Genomic DNA, 17,183 nt, shown 5'->3' with positions numbered 1-17,183 from the left:
AGATAAAGAGCAGGCAGTTAATACTTCTATTTTTTTTTTTTTTTCACCAACTAAAATGTATACAATGCTGTGTCATGTAAACAGATGAAGATTGAAGTAGGAAACTGGCAGTAGCCTTTCCAATTTGTTCTATCTTAGTCTGAAATTGCTCACCTTGTATACAAAAGTTAAGTGTACTAATGAACAGTTACTTTGCAGGTGCTTCAGATGGGATGGAAATACTGTCTTGTCAGGAAGTCAGTCTGGTGAATTACTGACTTGGGACCTCCTTAATGGAAAAGTTACTGAAAGAATCAAAGGACATGCAGGTATGCCTGAGCTGTTCTTGTTCTCAAATTACCTGGAAGCTTCCTATTTTCTGTCTGTGTTAGTATTGACCAATTTTGAGAATCATTTGCTCCATTCGGTGGCTCATGATATTACACGTACCTCTTTCTTCTGTCCCAGGTAACACCTGAACCTCCTAGGAAGTATAAACAGCAGTACTCTTCCAGTGTGATTGCAAGAATGAAGAGAGGCAGATGCATTGGTGTTTTCTAATTAGAAAAGTTAATTGTTAGATTCACAGCCTAGACAGACTGTGATAAAGTTATTTTGGATGGGTGTTTGTAGACATCTTATATGTACCTGCCTTGTCTTCAGTATGCTAGCAACTCAACTGCAAGAAGGGAGGAATAACTTAGTTTTACTTAGTTTGCTTTTATGGCTGCTTTCATGAATAGTTATTTCAAACTTCCCCCTAATGGTAACTGAAGCTCTGGAATTTGAGCTGTACAGAGATCAGTCTGTAGCCAGGAGAATCTTTAAAAGTGAGCTGTTAGGCTACATACTTACAATACAAAAAGCCCAAAGGGCAAAGTGAAAAACTTTCTAAACAAGCCTGTCCCCCTTCCCAGTGAATCCTTATGCTACTGTGATCTATATTGTACATGTCAACTTACAGTTCGCCTCTTCTTCCCCAAGTGGCTGAGGCAGTGTACCAAGAGGTCACGAAGGTTAACAGGATACAAGGTGGCTCTTCTTAAAGTACTGCATGTACTGTCAGTGTAATGCAAGATACTGATTGATGATCCTAAACTGCCTTAAATACATTCCGTTCTCTTGACTTCTACTTGTGTCTGGTTTGATTTCTTTTGTTTCTTTTCCTCCAGGTGCTGTAACCTCCATGTGGATGAATGAACAGTGCAACAGTGTTATTACTGGAGGGGAAGACAAACAAATTATATTCTGGAAACTGCAATACTAAGTGCCTTTCCCTCCAGCTGTTTAAATGAACTCTTTCATTTTAAACCAAACCTTTTAAAGGAACTTGACTGTGTGCAATGATGGTTACTGAAGTTCAACCAGAAAAGAAGCTTTGCTCAACCACAACTTTCTGGTGACTTCACTGAGAGCTCTTAACTTCAATAATGTATGTATTGGGTTTTCATAAACTACCAAAAATGCTTTGTCTAATAATGTGTGATAACATTAAAGACCTATTTTTCTGTAACTGAAGAGCTCCTAACTGGTAGTTACTGTTGTAGTGTGTTGTCTGAACCATTTCTAAAGAAGCAGCAGTTGCATTCTTTAAAAGATTTAAAATACTTGCAACATGACAATGGATGTACATCTCCTACCAAAGATGCATATGATGGTAAACACTGCTTTGAACACTTACAGCTTAGGCAGTAAGTTGGTCTGAGCAGGGGTCAGTCTGCTTTACTATGTAGTCTCCAACTGTAGCTACCTGCAAAGGCAGAGGTGTTTTTTTTTTTCCTATTATTGAACAAACAACACACTGAAAACTACAGCCTTCACACATCAGTCTGAAAGGGAACCAAGGATAATCATGAGCCCTTACTGTGGAGAAGTTTGATATTGACATATTATGCATATATCAGTCTTTCCCCTAATACTAACATCTTGTAATATCTTTTCTTTTTAATGCCTTATATCTGTTCTGTTACTTTGTCTTCCTCACCTTGTTTTATTTGGCCTTCTCAGTTTCCTTCAGCTCTAGTACAGCATTCAAGTTTCATACCAAAGATTCTTGAGTACAGGTATAACTTGGGGGTTTATGTGAGCCCTTATTACTGCAACCCAGGGGTAAAGTGGTGCTGTACTGGGCTTATTTTTCTCTGTAGGACTTCAGAATACACTTCCCTGCAAGGGGCTACTCTGAGGTTAAAGACTTCAAATACCAGCCCTTAGGGGCATATTACAGTAAGAACCACCTGTGGTTCTGTTCCCTCAAGAGGAATATTTTTTAATGGTGTTCTTTATTGCTGATGTTAAACTGCCTTGTCAGTGTGTTCAGGATGCATCCCTGGAATTTCCATCACTCCTTTGAGTCTGTTTCTAGCCATACTGCCTGGGTTTCAAAGGTTTCAGGGGGCAGCTCTTTCCTTGGTATTATTACAATTGTTTTATGATTAATTTCCTCCTTTTGTATTACAACATAATTTAAGCTTGCTTCAGCTGCATGAAGCTTTTGCTACATGTGCCTTCAGTATATAACTGATAAGCCATATACTGTACCTGCTGTTACCAGATTTGCTTAACCTTGCCTTAAAATGTTTGGCTGTTGCTTGCTGTTTTTTCATTTTATTTCCTCAATACAGCTACATGTAGCCAAAAAGGCAGAGAAACCCAAATTCTACAAAGCACTGAGCAAGGTCATAATGAATTGCAGAGCCTGTTAAAAGCTTTGCTTGAGTTGTGCCTGTCTTTGCTCGTTTACCTCCACTCTCTCTCTTCCCTGGCTCACTGGGTTTTCTGCACCCAGCTCTTGTAAAACTTTTGTAACTTGTTTCACAAGGTAATAATGCTCTTCTGCTCTATTCCTGCTACTCTCCAGTTGGGCAGCTTAGAGTTGCACTGTGGCATGCCTGAAGAAGCACAAAAGAACTTCTTGACTACTACTAGCCTCCCACTTTTCACACCCTTCTCTTATTCAAGCTTTGAACACAGGCCCACTCCTTTGTCCCTAAAGGGCCCTCTACACAGCATATTAAGGGTTTTTCTACGGATCTCCAGGGCTGCTGTTATGATTTGTTTTCATCTCTCTAAAGAGACACAAAGGAACAGATGTATTCACTTACGCACCATCTTAGGTTCCAGGGCTTTCTTGGGAACCTCACTGCTAGAAGTCACAGGTCCTACCCCCATAAAGCTGAATCATAACACACTGTGTGACATCATTAATCAGTGCCACTAAGAGCTCACCCCAGTCACAGTCAGCCTGATCATTACTAACTGAACAATTCAATTAAAGAGGCTCCAGAATGAATTTCACTACCACTGCAGTAGCATATTAGCATCACTTCTGCAAATGGGAAAACCCACAGCTACCTGTGTGTGCTAATACAGTGACCCCATAGCCTGTAGCTATCCACTGTCTGCTTTCTTCAAGTGTTTTGCATTCCCCTTTTGAAATATTCCCTTCAGTTAAATGAACAAGCAAGCAAATAAGGTACCTAAAAGGACGAATGTTTACACAGTTAGTGCCTGCAACAGAGCATGAAAAGGGAAACAAATTGCTAAACTTGGCGTTTAACTTCAGAACACTTAAAGACTCAGCTGAACCCATGCCTATGACCTAAACTTGCAGGTCACACCACTCATCAGCTGGTGTCCCCACCGAGTTTGTCACCTGCCACAGAGCAGGATGAATTGGAAAGGAAGGGGAAAACACAGATTCATGTTGGTTGTCTTATTAAGGGAAAAATAAAAAAAAAAAAAAATTATGTAAAGACAATCACCACTGCTTACTAGCAGACCAAAGCCCAGGTATCTCCAAGCATCAGTTCAGGAAGCATTTCTTCCCCTTGCCCAGTTTTATTGCTAAGCATGATATTAGACAGTGCAGAATACCTCTTTGCTCAATTCAGGTCAGCAATCCCAGTCTCGTCCCTTTAAGCCTCTTGCCCATCCCCACCTACTGCACAAACACAGAGTTAAAAAGCAGAAGGCTTCAGTGCACTGCAGGCATTGCTTAGCAAACACACACAGGCTATCAGCACCCAACACAAATCTAAACCCCAGTGTACCTGGAAGCACTTCAGAGAAAGTTAACTCCAGCCCCAGAATACTTAGTGAGCTGCATACAACCAAGAACAACTGGAACTACACAATTAGTACTGCTGCTGAATAGGAACTTCTATTCTACATGTTAAACAGAAGGTAGAAAATAAGCATGTGTTGGCAAAACATGCGAGATCTGTATTTTTAATATATTTCAACTTCGTTGGCAGTAAAGTTTTGTAATGTCTTCTTAACTAAGCTTATTTCCTAGCTTGCCTTCGCTTCCAGCTGAAACTGGCCTTAATGAATGAAGCCCAGCTTAGCTGGTCTCATTAAGCACACACACCATCTAAAGTTTCAGTTGTTTATTGTCATTACTTCTGAATCCTTAAGAACTTGGTTAAGGCGAGAGATAAGCATATTAGTTACAATTTGTATAACAAGTAATAAAAAGATTTGATTATCTGTACACTACTTTTCATTATACTTAGTGAGGGATGCCTTCAGCTATATTCAGCCTACCTGGCATTCTTGTGTAAACAGTATTTACTAAAACAAAGAACATAAGCTACTACTAGCCATACTTCTAATGTGCTATATCAAATCTACTCTTGCAAACAGAAAGCAGTAAAAATATGTTTTTTTTCTTAAAGGTACAAAGCACAGCATTGCCCTAGTTAACAACACTTAACTTTGCAAGTTACATCTGGTTCCTTCAGTTGCATGGCTTATCATAGTAGTAAACTAAGGAAGAGACCTATGAAAAGAAGTCCTAACATAACAGGAATTTCACATTGGTCAAGCATATAAGGCTACAAGTTTTACAGTTTGCGAATAAACGAGATATGTTGAACTGCAACATTCCCAGCCATGACAGATGCAAGTGCTTGACACAGCATAACTTCTCCTGGCCTCCAGAAAGGCTCATGTGCAGCAGAAAGAAATCACTGAGTATAATAGGCCAAGTCGAGCAGAACTCTCATTATACATGTACACACACATGCATGAGGGAAGTTTAGACTTCAGGAACAGAGTGATCCATGAGGCTTTTCATGATGCTTGTTGCCATCCTAAGGAAAAGGAGAAGGTGCTCAGTCATGCAAGACAGATGCATAAGTCTAAAAGATTGATTGTTGTATCTTCATCATTGCTCTTTAATTAAAAATACTGGCCTCCCACACCACTAGAAACAGTATTTTAGTTCTACGGTAACAAAGACTTGTACTTCAAGGCACTTAGTCTAACTGTGCTTAGAAGAGGGTTTTGGAAGTAAAGAAAAAGCAAAGGAGCACCTTCCTGCTATAGGAACAGCTTGAAAACAGAACCAAAACACCCCAGTCTGATGCAAGTCATCGTATCATGCATGTTTTCAGACTTCCCATCTTAACCAGACTTTCTGTCAAGCTTGTTCTCATGGCAAGCCCAAGTTACATTTTATTTAGCCCTGCAAAAGCTAGCAGTGGTCAACTTGAGTATAATTAACACTGTCTGCTTTGTTTGGTTGTTACCTACCTCTTTATTATATACTCATAAATACTTGAAGGCATGATGGTAATTGTCACTACATTTCCAGCTGTTGCCAAGATGTCTGCAATCTGAGGGTCCTGTTATTGAACAAGAAATTGTATGAGCAACATCATTCAAGATGACTAATAAAGCAGAGTTCAGGAGCTCCTTCTAGACATGTTCAGAGATACATGGCTCCTTACTTCAGGGTTTTAACCTCCAGGCCTAATCACTAACACACTGTGCCAATCCATAAGCATCTGTGGAGTTACGCTTCACAGGAACTGCCTGGGGAAGGGATACAGGCACCCAACTACAACTTGATACAGGTTGACAGAGAACATTCCTTACATTTTGCCAGTAAAGATTAAAAACAGAAGGCCAAGTGTAACAGGTAGATGCAGAGAAGACGGAGTTTCCCCATTAGTAGATAATAAGCAGCAAAGACACCTTAAAGCAGGTGTTTCCCATCATGTTATGGATCAAGTTACCATCATGTTTTATAAACATTCACTATATCATTTTCCCCTCTGCAAAAGAGAGTTACAGCAAAATACGTGCCCCCTACATCAGCCATGCAGTACTTATCTTACCTTCAGTCCAATTACATTCTGGCCGTTAATTTCACAGATGTTGTGCTCAGTAAGAAGTCCATTCCTTGCAGCAGAGCTGTCTTTCACTATTGAGGTTATTTTTCCATTCTTGAATATGAAACCAACATGCCCTGTGCTGTCCTTATGCATAGTAATAATACGCTCAAAAGGCCTGCAGGAAATAAAGGAATTATAAAATGTAAAAACACATTTTCAGTTTGCTAAACCACAGGAAGAACTACACACTATTTCAGTTCCTGCAACTCACCAGAAGTTCATATAACTGAAGTATGGCTCCTTAGAATATGATGAAAAGCAACAGGGTTTAGCTTCATTTTGTAAATAACTGCTATTTTAATCTCTACCTTCCACAGCAGAGTCACATTCCACATGTAAGACTGTTTCTAAACCTGTTATGTTCTCCCTTTTCTATAGATATTCCCCCCTCTAAATTAAAAATAAACCACACACATCAAAACAACCAGCCACACAAACAGCCATTCCAGCATACAAGCATTACCACGTAGCTGCCATACTGCAGGCCACTTTAATCCAGGAGTAGGGTAGGAAGTCAGGCACAGAAGCATTATGCAGCAGGGAAATACACTATCACTGTATTTCAGTTTAACACAATAAAAGTCTCACGCTGCCATTGAGGTCAATCTTCATTCTTAAAAATGTAACACTGAGAAAGCTTCTGAAGGCCTACTTAGTGCATGTGATACATCTTACTGCATATGATACATCTTCTCAACCTATGGACTTCATGCAGAATCTTTGCCATTATGACCTTTGCCAACACCACTACCATTATGACTACGTATCCAATTCCCATTTTAAAACCCCTATTGCTTTACCAAACATACTTGTAACAAACATGTCACAAATTCATAGGTAAATAATGAAGTTCAGAAGGAGACTATGATGCTAAGTAAAAATGCAAATGAAAGTTTTAAACACACGAGTACAATGAATATTTCAACACTACCTACTATTGCTTCTTCAACTGGTACAAGCACAAGTCAAGCTGTGTCAAAGAAGCAGAGAAACTGTGAATTCAGAATTTAAACTTGTGCTAGCACTCATCATTTACCTTGAAGACATCAGGCCTCATCACACCAAGATGAGGGGTGCCATGGAAGTTTGCAAGTTAGTTGCTATTATGATCTGTACAATTTGCCACAAGAGGAAACACTTCTAGAGATCTATGTGAAGAAAGCAGAACCTGTTTGTCTGTGTACTATGCCTGCAATGCTTCTCAAGAGAGGAGAAACCCAAACCTCACAAGATTAGAAGTGGTTGCCACCCATCTTGGAGCACTTGCAGTTAGCATTACCTGTCCCGAATGATCATTGTAATCCGCTCCCCAGAAGCCTGTTTCAGAACTTTATGTGCTTTATCAGAACTCCATCCTGCACAGTTTTCACCATTGATCTGCAGAACTTGGTCTCCAAACCGCAGGCCAGCTAGAGACGCTGGAGAGTTTGCTTGTACTAACTGGACAAATATTCCCTGCAAAAGAAAGGGGCAGGGTGGAAGCAAAAGTTTGAGCGACTCCTCATACAGACTAGTACTAAATTTGCCCATCTTCCTGCAGATTTGACCAAGAATTCCTGTGCAAGACAGCCTATATGCTGCTTGAGAAATGGGTCAGCAGAGCTAGGAGCTCCACATAGTTTTCCCTCTTACTCAATGTCATTAGTTTTCAACTTTCCACCAATTAAGAACTGCTAGACTGTTACAAAAGGTAAAAACAAACAACAGAGAAGCATTAGAACAACAAACCTAATACCACTAATTCCTAATCAAAGTACCCTAAAACCCAGATAGAGCAGGTCAATATAGAAGGCAGATGACGCCTCTTAGAGCGACAGGACAGGCATTAGAACGAAGTCACAGTACTTCCTAGGAAAACTCCAGCATTTCTGGGTTAGGAGAAATGCAGAATCAATTTAACCCTATTTGAAGCCGTGAATACAATGGGTTTTATGTACATTCAAATTACACAATCTGGACAAAACTGAACTGAAAAAAAAAACCAAAGTCAACAAAACAGTACTGCTTTCTACATTTGAGAATTAAGCAATACCACAGGAGGGAAACTTCAGAGCAGACTCTGGAATCCTCTGTATCTTCTCGTAGTATATTCATGCTAAGGGAAACTAGAAGACAGCTACTCTGAAATTATTCCTTGCATACAAGTAAAATGACACTCTTGCTATCCTAAATTCCCTCACAGATAGTATACTGCAGAACTCTATTAACATCTCTAAAAATCTATTAGAAGAATATATGTTTAAGCCACATGCATTACTCCACCTACTGCTGAACTTGAGCATCTCCCAGAGTTTCCACAAAGCTAAGTCTTTAACTGCTAAGTACCCACCTCTACTCTCCAAAGTGAAAAAGAAAATTACAGATATTCTTCAGGTGCTGTAAAATATGAAAATATATTGCTGCTATGAATTTAAACCCTAGTCCATGCTCTAGTTTGAGCTAATGGAGGACTTTCAAATTCTGACTGCAGATAACCGAGCATTATGCATGAGACTACTTTCTGACTATATATATAATACACACACTGTGTGTGTGTGTATATATGTGTGTGTGTGTGTGCGCATACACACAGGTTTAACTACCAATTTAATCCAGCAGTAGGATTTCTCCTGGCAAAAGTAAGCTGCTATACTTACATTGTCAACAGATTTAAGGCGAAGTCCAATTTTTCCATCTTGATCTTTACACAAAATTGTTTCACGGATGCCTTGCTTGATTTCTGCCCTGCGAATTCCAATATCATTTCCAGTCACTGGAGCTACCATATAATTAGCAGGAGGTCGCGTTACCAGTTGCTGATTAAAACAAAACAGCCAGACAACTTAGTTTATGGCAAGTGATTAAAAATAATTAAATCACAACATCAGCTCTTTTCTTCCCCCCTCCAAAACGGAAATAGTTTAAAAGTGGAGGAAAAAATGACTTTTTAAGGAAAAGTATTAATCAGTTAACTGTAGTACTTAACACAAACAATTATCTACTACCTAGAATGTTAACAAACATTTCAGTCTTTATACTTGTGGTTTCTGAAATACCACTGACTGGTACCTACACCTTGTGGCTGAGCAACCGGCAAGTTTCTCTGCACCTCCTCTTCATTGAGACTCAGACCCATGTACTGAGAAAGTTCTGGATATAACCTGGGGTACAAGCCTAGGGGAGGAGAAACATGAAATTAATATACTTGTCAATTAAACAGAACAGCGTATTATTCATATGTACATTAACTGAAATCTTGTGATAACGATAATGTATTTTATACAATGATAATGTATTTTATTTGAGTGCAAGAGATACTCATGGAACCAACAGGCATTTGAAAAGACCAACAGCTCTTGAAAAGTTCTCCCCAGAAAAGTCACACGAGTAAAGCTGAATATTATGCTCTTCACGAGCAAGTTGCTGCCATTCCCTCACAGCTCCAAGTGGAAATCTTTTTCGTCACGCTGCTCCTACCAACAGAGAAAGAACTACGGCCCTTGACACATCCAGTGGGACAATCCTCTTCTGAGAGAAGCAGGTGGCAGGGGATGGGGAAAAAAGGAAGTTGCAGAGATTTGTCAGATCTTGAGTCAAACTACTCCAGAAGTAAGCTTGATGCCACTCATGTTTCACAGATGATTAAAGGGTGCCATTTGACAAGCAGCAGGACTCTTACAAAGGACTCTCACAAATCTACCTGCCCTTCAGACAAGAGTGGTGATAGAAAAGGCTTCTAGGAGGCCAAAATGCTACAAGGGGCAACTATGAAAGCAAGCAGGTTCATTGATACACATCAATTAGGTTTCCAGTGTTCATTTACAGGTACACGTACAACTATTTTAAGAACCCACATTTGACCAGAAACTGACAGCTACCCTTCCTGTGAAAGAACTCAAAGGCCATTACAAGATATTCTTATCTAACCAAGATACTTTTGACAACTGAAAGTATTTAGGGACAAGTTCACAATCTGTTTCACATAAGAAGATACAATTATTTCAGAATTGGTTTAGTGATACCAGTCAGTAAGTCTTTAACGACTGTTTCTTCTGTGGCTGCCTTCTGCTTGCACTCCAAGCCCTCAGGAATGAAAGCTGTACATGATTTTGGCAACACCTTATTTTTGTCTTTTGTTCTTCATCAAAAGATAACTGCAGAATGCATCTTGCTGGCTGTATTAGACTCCAATTCAAAGTAAGAGAGTACTCCAAACAGCAGAAAGCATCCAGCATCTCTAAATAAGGACGACATACATTCTCCTGCCTCTAACAGGACTGAGGGAGTCCCTTTGGGCTTGACACGTCCTAGAAATTGTCGATATGCCCCAACAGAATGGATATCTAATAAGCAATTAAACATATCTCAGCCATACACAACATTTCAGGAATTTGCAGACAAGCTGATGTCAAAATAAGACATTTGATCGGTAATATGAAAGGCACAAAAGTTGCAGGAGAACACTAATGCCAGGCAGCAGAAAGAATGCTACTAAAAAGGGACCCACAAAGCAAACTTGCATCTGATCTGATGATGCTAGCTCAGGTGACATTTTCAGCTCTTTCTGGTCTGATTCATTTTCTCAGATCTAAGGCTGGTCTCTGACGAGCTAAACAAATTCCAGCCCTAAAATCACTTAGGTCACACCAGCTCCAAGAGCACAACTGGAGACAAAGGTACATCCACCAAGCCTTAATACCTGCACTACCAGCATCCTTGACTGCTGTGTTCCAGCACTGCAGCTGGTCACGCTAGTTACAGATTCTCAGGCATATCTGTGCATCTTTGTGGATGCACATCAGCATGGGAATAAAAAGGAGAAGTGAGACAGACAGCTTTAGGTCCACTGCATTTTCCAACATACATTTTCACCCCAAAAGCTGTAGAAAGCATAACAACAAAGTTCCATTTTCCTGAGCTCTTTATTAACAGATCCGTGCTCACTCATTTCCAAGCAAGCTGATATGCTCCAGAGGGAAGATGCTCAGATTCATGCTGCTGTCTGAAACTTACCACATGTGTTTGCAAACAAGTAGATGCAAGTGGCTGAGGTGGGAGTTATGGAGAGCTAAAATGGTACCAGCAACATTAGCAGACTATACAGAGCATGACCTTACCTCCATCGTGAGGAACAGGAGCAGAGGCTTCACACAAGATTGCTGGATTAGCTGGATTTGAAGAGAAGGCAGTCTGAGCCTAAAAGGAAGGAAACTCTCATATGTTATCATGGATCTTTTTTGTATAAGAGGTGTTCCTTATGCAGCCAGTGGATCAAGCATTTTCTTTTTTATATGCTAATTGCCATTCAACTTCAAGTACTGAAGGCAATCATGTTCTTTGAAGTATTTAACACAATATGCTGTGTTATCATACTACTTCAACAAGAACTCGAACCTTCCTGAGAGACAGAGCTATTCTAATAACACAGGAAGGCTTCACCATCAGCCTCAGTTCCAGTTTTGTCATTAGGCAAGTTAAAAAGCCTGTGATCTTCAAAAAAATGCATAAGCTTGACTGCCAAAGCTTAAAACTTAAAAGTTTAAAAGCACATCCAGTACTATATGAAAGTACAGTAGGTTTTTTCAAGTAGATACCAGCAGTTCTACCTTTTCATCATTTAGAATTATTATTCACGGGTTCTGCCACAACCATTTGCAGCTTGCAAGTGGAGCTCCGCACAATTCAGAGCCACTACTTCCATACCTTCTGAAAGGCAAGTACTTACCAAAATTATTTATCTTCCCAAATGCACAACTTCACACAAGTGTGCTAAGCTTAGTTTCCATACTGCTTATTGGCTTACAAACAGAAGGGACTGTTTTAAAGTAAGCCAATTCCCTTTCTTCTCACAGTATCTGATCTGCTTCTCTTTTAGCTTTGAGCATCCACAAAGAGTCAAAAACATTATCTTACAGAGACCAATTAGTACTCAGAACAGAATCAGCCACCTTAACATTGCTACTGATGTTAAAAGTTAAAGGTGTGGTTAAGTTTCAAAGTAGTGAAATACAATGCCAAACAGGACACATAAATCACCAAATTCAACATGATGACTGACTTACTGAATGTTTTGTTTTTTAATGAAATAATGCTTAAAAATAGAAGATTTCATAGTCCTGTTCTCTCCAGGAAGCAATATTTAAGAAGAGCAAAAATGACCCATTATTTACCAATATCAAAAGTACTTAGAAGAAAAACCTCCAACTCAAACACTGTACAGTAAGAACAGGTGTGTTTTTTGTTTGTTTTGTTTTTAAGCGCCTCATTTTAATCATACTATTTTGCAGAGGACACAGTACATCTTTCAGTACTCAGTACAGAGATACTCTACTTCCATTACCTCAGCAGTCACAAAAGTTAAGTAGCAGAGGGCTTTTAGTTATAGTATATAAGCACTGGCAGCTGGTCTTCAAAAGGCTGAAGGAGCACATAATCAGCTCCAGGCAGGATTGGGTTTCGTTTTTCAATCAAAGTTCACTGTCAACTGATTGTATCTTCACCTCAGAACAATGCAGGGCACGTGGGGCTGAAAAGAGAAATACCAACGCAGCTCCCAGTTCCAAAAAGATCCTTCGCCCCCACAGAGAAATGCAGGTGAGACTGAGACGCTTTACCTTTTCTTTTCCCTTTCAGAGACTGTAAAATACAAAATCTAGTAGTTCTCCTGTCCCTGTCTTAAATATCAATGGGACCATGATTGTTACCAAAACCACTTTCATGAAAGCCTGCCATACCTGAATAACTTTGTCCACCTTCAGATCTTCCAGGGAAGGATAGAGAGACATGTTGATGCAGCCTCACTGAGTTGGAGAAAGACAAAGAAAGGGTTAGCCATCGGGAATTTGCCTCGCATTATAGCTTAAAACAGAAATGAAAGAGAAAGCACTAAATAAGCAAGTTGTGACCTGTAAATCTTAGCATTACAGATACAAAGCACTGAAGACAAATTTCATTAAGACTAGCCATTTAATCTATTATCACTAATAGCCCGTGTATTATTTGCTTTGCTTACTCAGTGCTGTTAGAGTTTAGGTCGCAGCCATGAGAAAGCCTGCACAGAGAACAGCTTCTCAGGAACTATTGCAACAATGATGAGGATTAAGTTGGAAACCTGATCATGTTCCACCTTCCAAGTAGGACAGTAATTCACATACAACTGAGGAAAAAAGGGCTCAGAAGTTTTCACACTATCTAAAGGCTTTCATCATTTCTAACACTCCTATTAAGAAGTCACTCAAGAGAACTGGCTTCCTGCGTCCATTTGTACCATATTAAATGTAACAAAGAGAAGCAACAGACCACAAACCAGCCAGACCTAGACAGTGGTGGGTTTCGAAATCCACAGACTTCAGTCTCCCTCCATCATGTGATGAGGAGAGAGCCCTGTGACAACTAACAGGAAGCAATGAAATAAAAACACTTCATGTGATCCTGGAAGGCACGCAGTTCTGCTTGATCTGTGCCAGAGAGGCTTTAGAAAATTCCACTTTTGAGAGATCCTTTGCTCAAGGTCTCAGTGAGGTCAACAGAACTTTGCAGAAGAGTAGTTAAGGCATTTCACCCCAGAATAAGTGAACGCTTTAACTGAGCAAAGGAAAGGGCAGAAAAAGAAAGTAAGAACACGATAAAGCTTTGAAAGTTAAGATGTGGTATTAATTAACATTAACACAGTTAGCAGAGGCACCGTGAAAAGCTTCTGGTTAGGAGATCAATTATCTCATTCAAAGATAAGTTAGAGGTCCTATTTGTGCAAGACCGGAAGTGACCACTGCATAAATCCTTGAGCTGCTACTTTACATGCAGATACTAAGTTGATTAAAAAAAAAAAAAAAGCTGATGCTTAATGTCATGCTGCAGTAACACAATAGATGTCTCTTCACATAACATTCATGTCATCAACAGCTTTTCTACTTGTTCAGCAGAGCGCCCAACAGCTCAAGTATCATGTCACACTACAATTAACATTTCCAAAGAGAGCCCAAAGTGTGACAAAGATCTAAACTACCCCAACAGAACGGGCCACGCGTTCCTCATTATTTGCAACTGATATTTTTTGTCAGGTCATTGCAAGCAAACAAAATATAACCCAGACCCAGAACCGTTAAAAATTAAACACTCACATTTAACACAAGTTTAAGATTCCATTTTAAGGCAGCACTGACCTGAATGCCATCAATGCAAATGCTTTTGCTCAATCAAAATGGGTAACAGCAAATGCAAGCCAAAGCCTGGCAAAATGCCTGCTCAGGTAAGCATTCCCTAGCCACCTCGTTCTGCTGCTAAAAGCATAGAATGATTTAGATTGGAAGGGATATTGAAGATTATCCAGTTCTATCCCCCTGTGGCGGGCAGGGCTGCCACCCACCAGGCAAGGTTATTCAGGGCCCCATCCCTCCTTGCCTTGAGTGCCTCCAGGGATGGGGCACCACAGCTTCTCCAGGCAGCTGTGCCAGCACCTCACCACCCCTGAGAGAAAAAATTCTTCCCTAACAACTAACTTAAATATCCCTCCTTCATTTTAGAGTTATATCCCCAGTAAAGCTACACAGAGCATCATATTCGCAGCAGCACAAATGGCACTCAGGCAGAGCCCACTGTAGCATCTGCTGGGTCTCTGGTTCTGGCGACTGTTTCATGGCATTATGCTTCCAGCTGGGCCATTGCCCCACAGGTCAATCTCACCCTGCATGGCAATCACCACTAACACTCATCACAGACTGTTATCTCAAAGTTTTTCTTCTTTATGAGGAGGAGCAGCAGTGCTAAATGCATTGGTACCCCAGTCACCAAAGTAACCCCCTCCAGCAGCTTACCCTACCACTTCATCACCACCCAGGCCACCTCCCTTCCCAGCTGGAAGTTTGCAAACCCAAGGGTGTGTCACAGCTCCCAAAGAGTTGCCCTGCCAGCTTCCTCCTCAAAATCTCACTGGAAGCTATTTTTGGTTTTCCAATAAATAACTGGAATAACGGTCACCACTGACTGCATTCTCGTCTCCTTGCATACCAGCTTCGTTGCTCTTACATACAAAGGAGTGTTTTCAATTTCCACACAGACAGTTCTAACACTTAAATAAGCACCTAACATCTCATTAGGCAACATGAGATGCCCCCAAAGTACCGTATTTAGTTCAAAACATGACCGTTTAGCAGCTACCATCATCGTCAGGAAACTCAGGAAGAATCCATCCGTGACTCACAGCAATAACAAGTCTGAACACAAAGACTGGACAGCTGCTGGAACGGCTTCAGACAGGAGCTGGGGAACAGTTAATTACCACACAACGGAGCTGCTCACCTCCTGTCCTCCCTCAGGAACCCACAGTGACAGCAGACCCATTTCCCAGTTGTTTACAGGTTCCTACATCACACAAAGAATGCATATGGTAACCTGAAGCTTTCATGAAAAGCACAAAAGCAAAAAGGGAAGAAAACCCTGTTTCCAAGTATTCTCAGGCCAGAAGGACCTTCAGCAGGCTGCCTGGTCAAGCAGATCCTATTGACCAAGGGCAGCGCCCAACCAACAGGCGGGCAGCACTCGTGACATCCTCGGGCTCTGTGCAGGAAGTCCCATCGGTAGGTGCAGTTTGGTGACATGCAGGTTTGGCTGCAAAACGATGGTCAACCCAACGCATTTGTTGGGTTGAAAACTACACAGCTGAAGGCAGGCTGACAACTAGCTGACATCTAATCTGTGGCTATCGCTGTCTCTGAAACTGGCAACAGACAGTACCAGGAGCTGGAGTGGGCTGAGTAAAAGTAATTTGTGCCTGCAGCTCATGCGGAGATTAGAACAAGCCACAAAACCAGCACTAAAGTAGCAACTTTGGCTTTCAGAACAGCTCAAAAGCTGTGAGGTTAAGTTCCCTCTCCAAGCTTAGGAGTGACTTCCCGAAGGTCAGGTTGAGACAGCAGGAAGGCAGCAGCTGTTTTGCAAGCTGTGACCTCCACTAACCACCCGGCGTTTTCCTGCTGATACCACCTAATTGGCCTCCGAGCGTTGCCCTCCTTACAGAGGAGAACTCGGGAAGGTGCTGCCTCCATTTCAGACCTGAGGAAGGGCTCGCTTGCCCACAAAGGCAATCACATCCGTTCCACCTCCGGCTCCAAACAGAAGGCGGTTCGAACGCCCAACCCCCTGGCAGAGACACAGGGGGTGCTGACCGGGAAGCAAGCAAGGGACCCGCAGCCTGAACGGGGAAGAGCAGCACCCCAAAACCCCGAACCCAAGGCGGAGAACGGATGCCAAAGCACACAGCGTTTGTGTCTCCGCTCGGTCACGGCGGCCGGACGAGCCCTCGGGAGGGGCTCCCAGCGGCGGGCACGCCGCAGCCCCACGAAATGGCTGCTCGGGGCGCCGCGGGAGCGGAGGACGCACACTGTTTCCACCACAGGGAACGGCGAAATCATTCCTCCGCAGGCAAGGCCGGCCAGCCACGCAGCTTCTCCTCCCGCCGGGGCCCCCCGCCCGTCCCACTGCGGTCTCTCCCCCCGCCCGCCGTGCCCAGCACCACGCTCGCAGCTCCCCACCCCCTCCTTACACACCGCCGGGGAAGGGGCACCTCTCGGGCCCACAAAGGAGAGCGGGAAGCCGCCGAAAGGGAAGGAGGCCCCCTCGTACCTCCGGCTCGGCCGTCGAGGAAAGAGCCAGCGCACAGAAGAGCAGCGGTGGCTCGCTCAACTCCCGGCTGCGCCGCTATGAGGGGAGCGGGGGCGGCGGCAGAGCTGGCCGGGCTCTGCGCATGCTCCGAGGGCGGGGGAGCTGCCGGCCGGGGAGGCGGAACCGCCGGGGCCGGGGGCTGAGGGGCTAAGATTTTTCGGTCGTGGCGATGGAAGGCGGAGGCAGCGGGGTGCGGAGTGAGGGGAGCGCGGGGCTGCGGTTGGTCTGCCTCCTTGAGGGGATCCAGTCCGCGGCAAAGCACGCACGCCTCGCTCCTGAACACTTTCCTTTTTTAATGGTTCTTTTCCTTTAACAAAGTTCATTTTGCTGCGTTGTATCAGTTAACGGTTGTTTTTTTTTTGTTTTTGTTTTTTTCAAATTTCG

At 42.3% G+C, this 17,183-nt stretch overlaps 2 protein-coding genes across 4 annotated transcripts in view; one reads left to right on the top strand and one right to left on the bottom strand.

The window, feature by feature from the left end:
- NSMAF (neutral sphingomyelinase activation associated factor) overlaps positions 1 to 1,507 on the top strand; it is a 37,333-nt gene extending 35,826 nt beyond the window's left edge. The window contains exons 30-31 of the mRNA XM_042869389.1: positions 199 to 308; positions 1,152 to 1,507. Of these exons, the coding sequence (XP_042725323.1) occupies positions 199 to 308; positions 1,152 to 1,246 (205 nt within the window). The 3' untranslated portion in view covers positions 1,247 to 1,507. The remainder of the gene's footprint in view (positions 1 to 198; positions 309 to 1,151) is intronic.
- Positions 1,508 to 4,355: 2,848 nt separating this feature from the next.
- LOC122179083 (syndecan binding protein) lies at positions 4,356 to 16,867 on the bottom strand. Of its 3 annotated transcripts, XM_042869746.1 has the most exons (10): positions 16,761 to 16,846; positions 15,438 to 15,500; positions 12,875 to 12,940; positions 11,258 to 11,336; positions 9,214 to 9,314; positions 8,798 to 8,956; positions 7,441 to 7,616; positions 6,105 to 6,276; positions 5,518 to 5,609; positions 4,356 to 5,075 (listed from the first exon to the last, which is right to left on the bottom strand). In XM_042869746.1, the coding sequence occupies exons 3-10, from the start codon at positions 12,923 to 12,925 to the stop codon at positions 5,021 to 5,023; spliced, it is 885 nt and encodes a 294-aa protein (XP_042725680.1). In that variant the 5' UTR covers positions 12,926 to 12,940; positions 15,438 to 15,500; positions 16,761 to 16,846; the 3' UTR covers positions 4,356 to 5,020. The 3 variants fall into 3 exon arrangements, with proteins under 3 accessions (XP_042725680.1, XP_042725678.1, XP_042725679.1); XM_042869744.1 differs by lacking the exon at positions 15,438 to 15,500 and having other exon boundaries at positions 16,761 to 16,867; XM_042869745.1 differs by lacking the exon at positions 15,438 to 15,500 and having other exon boundaries at positions 16,681 to 16,769.
- Positions 16,868 to 17,183: the final 316 nt, after the last annotated feature.

This window comes from Lagopus leucura, unplaced genomic scaffold (assembly GCF_019238085.1).
Source record: "Lagopus leucura isolate 7727_CA_CO unplaced genomic scaffold, USGS_WTPT01 Super-Scaffold_100002, whole genome shotgun sequence".
In the NCBI taxonomy this organism is placed as follows: Eukaryota; Metazoa; Chordata; class Aves; order Galliformes; family Phasianidae; genus Lagopus; species Lagopus leucura.
The sequence above is the reverse complement of the archived record's forward strand: the minus strand, read 5'-3'. Positions and strand labels throughout refer to the sequence as shown.